General features: G+C 39.8%; 1 protein-coding gene across 1 annotated transcript; it reads right to left on the bottom strand.

Annotated features, from left to right (window-relative positions):
* Nucleotides 1-75: 75 nt before the first annotated feature.
* cops2 (COP9 signalosome subunit 2) lies at nt 76-9,078 on the bottom strand. Its single transcript, XM_073464783.1, has 13 exons — nt 8,940-9,078; nt 8,338-8,451; nt 8,148-8,225; nt 7,929-8,054; nt 7,733-7,822; nt 7,559-7,636; nt 7,075-7,249; nt 6,795-6,973; nt 6,470-6,522; nt 3,220-3,317; nt 3,042-3,124; nt 1,646-1,704; nt 76-673 (listed from the first exon to the last, which is right to left on the bottom strand). Exons 1-13 carry the CDS (start codon nt 8,991-8,993, stop codon nt 529-531), a joined length of 1,332 nt encoding a protein of 443 aa, XP_073320884.1. The 5' UTR covers nt 8,994-9,078; the 3' UTR covers nt 76-528.
* Between the last annotated feature and the right edge of the window lie 284 nt (nt 9,079-9,362).

Genomic DNA, 9,362 nt, shown 5'->3' with positions numbered 1-9,362 from the left:
GACTGGAAAATACAGTACGTCATGCATTCATGGAAATAGTTTCAAAACCCAAAGATAATCTTTATCTCTCACGCATGACAGTTAAAAAGAGTTTATTAGAAGTTCAGCCCGTCACACTTGTAAAAACGTAGCTAGTCAAAAGCAGCTGAATCCTTTTAGTGCTGAGAGAACTCTGTTTATTACCAACAGGCAACAGTATACATTAAAATACTGTGTACAAGTTTTCATACACATTTGGACTTTTTATTTCAACAACTGAAGCATTTGTGTGTTGCACATGGAAGGATCTGCCAATCAGGAACATGAAAAACAAAAATAAGTGTCAGTGATTTTCCTCTCATCACCACAAAACAACACACTTTGAACACGTTCTCGGGGGTTCCTGGAGTCTTCTTGAAATTGGTGGCATTCTCAAAAACCTGTGCTGTGTATCTTGTATCAGAGGATATACTTGAAGAAGCACAGTAGCATACTTTATGGATGTATTAAAACATGCCATTTTTCCTTGTCTCTTGATTTTACATGCCATCATGTGAGCTTGCTAACAATGGCTTGGTTGAGCGTGTTCAGCTGATTTGTCCATTTGTCTAAAGCTGTGTAGCGAGCCCCTCCTCTCTTCTGGTAGTCCAGTTCTAGTAGCTGGTTGACTTGGTCGATTCGGCCGTGGATTGTGCTGGGGGAAAAAATAAAAGAGTGAGCAGAGAAGCCACATGTTGTATGTTACATGTTATAAAAATAACTCAAATCTGGGACATAAAAGGCAGTCCAGTTTCTTCACACAACTTAGTCAAGCTCTCATAGTTTGCTTTGAAATGCCAATTACACAGTTCCTAGAGTCTCCCTGCAGTTGAACTGTACGTTGCATCTGACTGGCTGCTAATAAAGACAGCGAATGACGACAATAAAAAAAAAAAATCTATGTATCAAAATTTCTTGAGAATGCACAGTAATTAAAATCCTATGGGCGCCCAGATCAGAATTTTTGAGGCCAATCACTGATTGTTGGAAGCAGAATTAGCCCATCACTGATCAGAAAGACGTTATTTTACTTTATTTCATTGATAGTTGTTAGTTTTTACTGACATAATAAAAACACCATTAAAATGTTGAGAAAATTAACACTTATATTCATTTTGCTTGATTCAAAGAAAGAGGTCTAATATAAAAAAAATAATAAAAGTTATCTGTAAACTGTGAAAAACAGAATTAAGAACAAATTAAGATGAAACATTTTGAATGAATATAGGCCAATTATGATTGGTGGACGATCAATCGGCACACTGTTAGGAAATCCCCCAAATAATCTCGAAGACAATGCTTTTTTATTCTTAAACATATAAGTTAGTATTTAAGAAAAATAAAGTTTAAAACATTTCACTGAACAGAGTACAAAAGAGTTATTTGGTGTTTTCTCTTCCTGCTCGGTCATTTACGTCACAGAACCGGTAGAACTGGGGATGTGAAGTTGTAAAAAGCAGCTCACTATTACGGTAAGACAATCAATTAAGTACATACTGTGACTGAAACTGTCAATTCATGCCGCCTGACTCTATTAAGGGCCAAAGGATGCAAACTATGAGGAACTATTTATGGGAAGGGATTTTTTTCTTCAACTTCTCAGCAGACATGTGACGGATAAACTTACTTATCCAAGATGCACTGCACCAGCAAACTCTCCACATCACACACATCAATGTTCAGCTCCTGAAACACAAGGCACAGAGACTCATTCTCACACCTGTGCAGTATGTGAGCAACAATGTTTTAACATTAAAGGATGCACAGAATTCAACACACAATGCAAATCCCATATATTGTGTTAGATGTGTTGCAAAAGACCTCTGGAGAAAGTCTATCCTGCAAGTATGTAAACTAATAAGTGATAACCCTAAGCCCCAAAATACAGAGAATGGGTTGAAAAGCATCAACAGATACCCTCTATGCACAAACATAACTGATGACTGTCACACGCACTGAGCGATAAACCAGAGACATGAAAATAAACGATTGTTACTTCCTCATATTACTGTCTTTCCTTATGTTACATCATTTTAAGTAAATGAAACCCTTAGTAAAATTATGGCGACAGAAGAAAAACCTATTTGGCATAAAAAAAAGCTGTTCTTTTACAAAAAAGTAAAGAAAGAAAGAAAAAGTCAAGGGGAATAAATCTGAAATGTACAAATAAAGTTTCTGATAGCGTAGCTTTTAATGTGTGGATGTTATTATCATGCATGGTTAATGTTAATGCTGAAACTACATCTCATTTACTTGTATCATATGCTAATGTTACCTTGCGAGATCACGTGATCTCGCAAATCCATTTTGCCGTGCTTCAAATCATGCGCTTGTGGCTGAACCAATCAGTGTCCTATGAAGACCTACTGGCAGATAAGGGTGTGGTTTAGCTGCGACGACCACTGACAGAAACCACTGTTTGTTCGAAAACTAAAACGATGGCCTCCAGATAAGATAGCATAGCTGCTATAGCATCAGTTACATCAGAACTGCAGACTACATTTCATCGAAAGAAGAGCAAAGAACGGCACTGAAAGCTTTTCTTGATGGAAAAGATATTTTCACTTTTCTCCTGACTGACTTCGTCAGGAAAGTGAAGGTTGAAGGTAGCGCTTTCCAACTGTTGAGCCCTCGATAAAGGGTGATAGACAGACGGCTCGTCAAATCAACTGGCAGGTGTTTTTTGAAAGTGCTTGCCCTTTTCCAAACCAACAGTTTGGAAGGACAACTTTCGAGATGGTTCTGTGTAACAAACCATCTGGCAGCTCTGGTACATAAACAGCTCTCAAATTACTAGCCCTGCAAATCCAGGCCAACATCAGTTTTTTGCCTTGATACTTGCGACTGGAAAGTGTGTGAATTTCTTGGTGCTTTCTTCTAGTTCGACTATTTTTTAAAACTGATATGACTGATTGGCTTTCAGTACAGATCAAATGATTGTCTAAAAATATCCCAAGAGAATATGAGTAAAGATAAAAGATAAGGTGACTGCAGAGGATGTTGTTTTGATCATGTGGGCTTACCTTAGAAATGAAAGGGATGTGTATTCTCGTGTACGGTTTGATGAGTTTGATAAGTACTTGAGTTCTAATGTTCCTCAGGAGCTCTGCAACACAACATCACATGATCAGCTTCAAAAAACACAAAGTTTTCCCAACACATTAATCATGCGTGTGGACTGAAGTCACGTTCGCCACTCACCCTCTATGTGCTCTCTAATGAAGGGGTCGTCCATTATGTTACTGTGATTTGTTTTCAAGATTTTCTCAAATTCAGTGATGTCATTGTTCTGGTAGGCGCTGGAAGGAAAAACAGTCAGTGTTGTTTTAATATATACATTGTGTCTCCGTGACCAAAACATAAACTCTCGTCCTGATAGCTGTCAAACACATTTCAAAATATTAGACTTTTTGTAAACACTATTCTTATTACAGTTTTGGGTGTGCATTCTTAGTTTCTTATTTATGAAATACAAATTTCAAATATATGCACTGAACCTGAGCAATCTGAGACAATGCCTTTTATTGATATAAACATGAGGACAAACGAGCGCAAACAAGGAAGCAGAAGACAACAGAAGGCCTGACGAAGACAATTGTCATGCTCCACACCTCATACAAATACTGTGAAATGTACACCAACGTTGTCAGGACATGTTGTTGGGACATAATTCTGTACTAAGAGGAAATGATACAAGGCATCCATGAAATGTTTTGAACATACTGCATACCAAACTGTGCCAGAACTTATATGGGGACAAAGGGAATAAGTAGTACAGCTGAAATAGTGAGCAGACAGGCCACACAGTAAAGGCGTCATTCAAGAGATAACTATCCATTCAAAACATTATGTGAACAGTTTTCACTACAAGTCCTCTGGATCCATTTTTATAGTTTTGGATATCAACAATAACGTTTTCCACACCAACTTTGTTATTATAGGAAGATGGGTGCACTTGAATAAAAGGTGGGGTTCTGGATCTTGTCATGATGTTTTAGTCATAGAGTGGGTGGCTTTGTACCTTCACACATTTAGCCAACAATACAGTAGTATATAATGATATGAACAGGCAGAGCATGTTATTTAAGCCTACTATTTGCAAATAAAAAGGTGAACAACAAAGTCATTAACTATGTTAATCTGTTTGCTCTCTGCATTTACTTTGGTTCTCTTACAGTTAGGTTAGACGACACTAAATACCAAAGTGGTCTCACTCATTATTGTTCTATTTGTGCTAGAGATAGACCGATATGGTTTTTTTAGGGCCGATACCGATACCGATTATTAGTAGTCAAGGAGGCCGATAACCGATATTTGGAGCCGATATTAATTTGCAGTAAAAGGGAAAATATTGGCCTTGATGCAGTTACATTATGTCTTAAGTCTTGAACAGCAATATCCTGCTCCTCTCTACAAGAAACTGTCAAAGACAGCTTCAGGACACACTTCACCTAACAATATGTCATTTTCTGCTGCTTGGGATCTCTCAATCAACATAGAAAAAGGTAAAGTAAAATAACTTGGTAGTTAAACAGCCATTATTGCCCTACAGTTTTCTCTCAGACAGACGGTGCTTTGCTGTCAGTTTCTGCAGCTTCTCATGTGGCACACACACACACACTTCTTTATTAATTAACTTTTATTTAGTTTTCTTAATTCTCTAGCCATCCCCTCAACGTGCTTCCCTGCAATAAAACTAACTGAATTTTACTCACACACACACACACAAACACTTCTTACTTTGATCACTTACTATTTCCCTATCAATATTATCAGCAACCTTGTTTCAAGTGATTAAACCGTTAAAAACACTAAATAGCCTGCAGCACCTTCACTTTAATAATCAGTGTTTATCATAGGAACAGACAGCTGCCGCTAACTATTGGGCCTCACGGTAACGTCAGTAGTTACTTTAGAGTTGTACAGTTTCGCTACAGTCTGCTGAGCGTCCAGAGCCAGAAGGAGAAAGCGGACCGGTGGGGCTACCGGCGGGCTACGTTACTATCACGGACTATTTCCATATCGATATGATCAGCAACCTTGTTTCGAGTGATAAACAAGCACGTCTGGAGTGACTGCGAGCGGAAGGGAGAAAAAAGTTTTGCCGAACGGAACCGGCGCTGCTCCTGGGGGCTCGGTTTCGAAGGTAAGTTAAGGCAGCAGACTCGCCCGAAATTGTAATAAACATCCCAGTCCTCTACACTCAACCACTACTAGTAACATGACTGAGCCCATTAACGTTATATAAACATACGCGGCAGCTCTGCTCGCTCGCGGTCCCTCCAGACGTGCGTGTTAATCACTCGAAACAAGGTTGCTGATAATATCTATATGGAAATAGTCCGTGATAGTAGAAGTCTGTGTGTGTGTGAGAGAGAGTAAAAACCTAATGAACTCAATTCAGTCCAGTTTTATTGCAGGGAAGCACGTTGAGGTGAAGGCTGATTAGCATTAGCGTAACGTTAGCCCGCCGGTCCGCTTGGCTCTACACGCTCAGCAGACTGTAGCGAAACTCACGTGAGCACTGTGCATGCACAGCTTTCACTGCTGATTGGCTGTTACCTGTGCGTGTAACCAGAGCGTGTAACCAATTAGATGGTGCTGTGGGTGGGACAATGCTGGAGACAGAGTAGTGACAGCAGACAGAGAGGCGCGGCTGCATCAGAGCCAAAATAACCCAGTTTTAAATTGATCTCTTATCGGCCGTCGGATTAAAAAAAAGGCCGATGCCGATATGCTTCAAAATGCCGAATATCGGCGCCGATAATCGGCCCGGCCGATAATCGGTCTATCCCTAATTTGTGCTCCTTACTAAAGCTGTGGTTGTCGAGATGGTATGAGTGACATCTCAGAATAAAACTGGTGAGTCAAGTGGAGGTATGTTGGTTGCTTTCAACAGGATAAAGTTGGAGGTTGCATATGTGACATTACACGGTTCACATTGTGAAACGGTCACAGTATGGTTAGGTTTAGGCACATAAACTACTTAGTTAGATTGAGGAAAGGGCATGATTTCAGTTTAAATTATGATAATACTTACACTCATCTAAGTTGAGTGTCGTACATAGGATGTTACTACCAGTGAGTGAAGGGTGAGGGACTCGATCAGAGTGGACGGGTGAGTCATACACAGGACTTTCACATGGGAGACCAGGGTTCAGTTCCCTTGTGAAACAAAGTTATTCTAACCCAAACAATCATTTCTTACTCTTTTACACCATTATTAAATTTCCCCAAATTTTCAGATTAAACGGAAATATGAATCTACCGTGTGTGGAACCAGTCACATCGCAGTCTTTTGCAGTTACCATGTTGTTGCCTGGAACACGGCCACAACCACAGCTTGTAATATGTTACTTATAACAGTAACAACCAACACTACAACACGCCTTGGTGGCGCAGACAGACCTCTGTATACACCTTCGTAATGAGGGGGAAAATACATGCTTACCTTACTAAGTTTGTCATTGCTAGAATCTCCGGGTCATTTTTGTATGGTTTGGCCTTAGGAAAAAAACAATATGAAAAGTTATGCCTGGCACTAAAATGTCAGTAAATATCAGCTGATAAAGCACAAAAACCTCTCTGAAACACTTTCAGCAAATCATTCTGATTAAAGCCAGTCTCTCTGTGCTTTATCAAAAACTCAACTGCAAACTGCACAAACTTATGTGGCAACCATTAGTCTGTGCCTTATCCCCATAGGTTTCATATTCTTACATGCTGTTGTAATTATTAAAAGCAAACATTTCAAACAGTAACAATTACTTTCATACCTCTTGAGAGTCAAAAGGATTTATTCCTGACTTCATCAGCATGTTGGCTAGGACCAGGTACTTCAGGCATGTCGTCCTTCTTGGGCTCCCAGACTCGTCGTAGTTTTTAAAGGCCTCAAAGAAGTCTGTGTGAGCTTTCTCAAACTCACCCTCTCTTAAATGCATCTTGCCACCGCACTCTGTACAAGAGTAAACAAGCACAGGTCATCCAGCAAACAGCTATGACAGTATAAACTAAACAACTGCTCTATAAGTGAAGGAGACATTTACACCATCATACCTCTGATAACTCCCATTATGAGCGGGTGAGGAATGGCAGATTTAATATGAAGTGACTGCTCATACAGGGCTTTCAATTTCTTGTTGTTTTTTTGTGCTGTGTACATCTGGATCTCCAGAGCATAGATCTCCAACAGCTGCGTGCCTTTTTTCAGGTCATCTTCTCCATCATCTGTCTGTAGTCGTCATAAAATTAGAACCACTTATTAGATCATTATTGCTGTCAAAGCTACATATACATATAAACAAATACAACTTACAGCAGTATTTTCTATTTCATTTAATCTGTGGCTATGTGTTTCAGAAAGAGCTACTGCAACGCAAGGCTTATTTATTGTTATTCTCATACTGATAATTAACAAGCAATTGATAAGTTAAGAGACAAAAATGTATCTGCACGGTAAAACCTATTTTTTGTACCAAACTAAGGAAACACATTATTAAATTTACAGTGAAAAAAGAAAAAAAGACAAAGACCTAATTACCTGACATGACTGGTGAAGTTGCCGGAGGATCTTTTGCAATTTCCCATACTCTTCTCTCTCCAAGTACAGCTTCCCTAACTGCAGGGGAACAACACAAAAACATTTCTGAGGTCCTGTTGTACTAAGAAATTATGACACAAGACTACCTGGGATCAGCGAGGAACCTCTGTGTACCTTTGTGTTCGTTTTGAACCACAGTCTGTCATTTTTGGCATCTTTCAAAGCCTCCAGTGTGGTTTCGTAGAACTCTTGTAGCAAGTCCATCTGGAAACACAGGAAAGGCATTTCAGGGTGACACAGATTTAAAACACCTGGTACTTCAAGTTTCAAGGACAGAACATATATAACTGCCAGCACCGTCTATCCATACCTGTTTGGAGGTAGAGATGTAGTCCAGAATGGAGTTGATGGACTTCTCTGAGTAGTTCCTGGTGACAGCACTTCTGATGTATGTAAGGAGCTGCTTGTACCTGTTCATCATCTCTGGAAAGTTGGTCTACACGATTGAGACACAGAAGAGAAACACTGCTTAAAGATTCATATCTGGTGGGATGGATAAATAAATAATAGCATACGTTACAATGCATACCAGCTTGAAGTTGATTTTGATCATCTGTTTCAGTGCTTTGAATCCCCATTCTCCTTTCTCTCCTTCTAGTTCCAGTACCTGTGCATACAAGAAGACCAAGAAATGTCAGAAAATATGGTGCTTTTTAAATGAATTAGATGAACAGAGAGCTACAAAGAAGTGTTATTATTATTATGGAGTACAACTCCACCTTCTGGAAACTGCTGAGTGCTGCTTTGGGATCATCCTCCTTCAAGGCTTTGGAGTTGTAGTACTGGTTCTCCAGGTCCACATTTGGCTCTGAATTGCTGTCCTCTGAGTATTCCTGAGTATGAACATATAAGTGCGAGTTCATGTCACAAAATCCAGTTCAAAAACAGATACGTTTGCTCACAAATCATAACAGAAACTCTTAGCTAGCTAAGACACAGGACAGGATAGCAGATTGCTCGTGAGTACAATTCTGCAACATGACCGTTGAGCTAACCTTACGTTAGCAACAGCTTGCTAACTAGCCGGCTTGGTTTGCTCTTCACGCCTGTAACTCAAATTCAGCGTCAGTTCAGAATATAAACTCTACGTTTGCTATTTAATGTGGTTACTGTTTATTGATTTAAGCCAGCTGCATTGTAGCTTAAACCAACTATCGTCAGTCAGGTAGGAAGCTAACGTTAGTCATCGGCTGTCAGCTTGATATTAGCCAACAAGCTAACTAAACAGCTAACGTTAGCTAGCCCGGTACTTCACTGTTAGCGCTCAGCGGACAAACGGCTGAAATTGAAGCGCAAGCTGAGTAATTTCTGTTGTAAATACCAGGTCGTAATCTTCTTCATCATCACACATGAAATCGTCCTCCATATCAGACATCTTGATGGTCTTCCTTGCTGTTATTCAGAGACAGACAGTAGCCCGGCCTGTGCTGTGTTTTGCAGCGATGGTGAAGTGGTGTGTCGGGGTGGCAGGAGGCAGCAGCCTGATTCCGTCCATAGATGGCGCTGTCGGATCGCCTCAGACACATGAATAACTTCACACTGTAATACCAGCTGCAGTCCTCTGGATGCTGTGGCATGTGAGGGCTGCAGTTACACTGATTTTAAACAATGCATTATAATATTATAGCACATTTACTCTAGTACTGTACAACCTTGAGGCACATGTACTTTACTACATTTCAGGTGCAAATTCTGTATTTTCTACTCAAATGCATTAATTTAATATCTTTAGGGAGTTACTACT

The sequence above is a fragment of the Pagrus major genome, chromosome 4 (genome assembly GCF_040436345.1).
Source record: "Pagrus major chromosome 4, Pma_NU_1.0".
Taxonomy (NCBI): Eukaryota; Metazoa; Chordata; class Actinopteri; order Spariformes; family Sparidae; genus Pagrus; species Pagrus major.
The sequence above is the reverse complement of the archived record's forward strand: the minus strand, read 5'-3'. Positions and strand labels throughout refer to the sequence as shown.

Coding starts and splice junctions, on each gene's coding strand:
- cops2 (XM_073464783.1), bottom strand. CDS start 8,993: ATGTCTGATATGGAGGACGATTTCATGTGTGATGATGAAGAAGATTAC. Junction 8,055..8,147: donor TCAAAATCAACTTCAAGCTG/GTATGCATTGTA, acceptor TCAATCGTGTAG/ACCAACTTTCCAGAGATGAT. Junction 7,823..7,928: donor ACATCTCTACCTCCAAACAG/GTATGGATAGAC, acceptor CTGTGTTTCCAG/ATGGACTTGCTACAAGAGTT.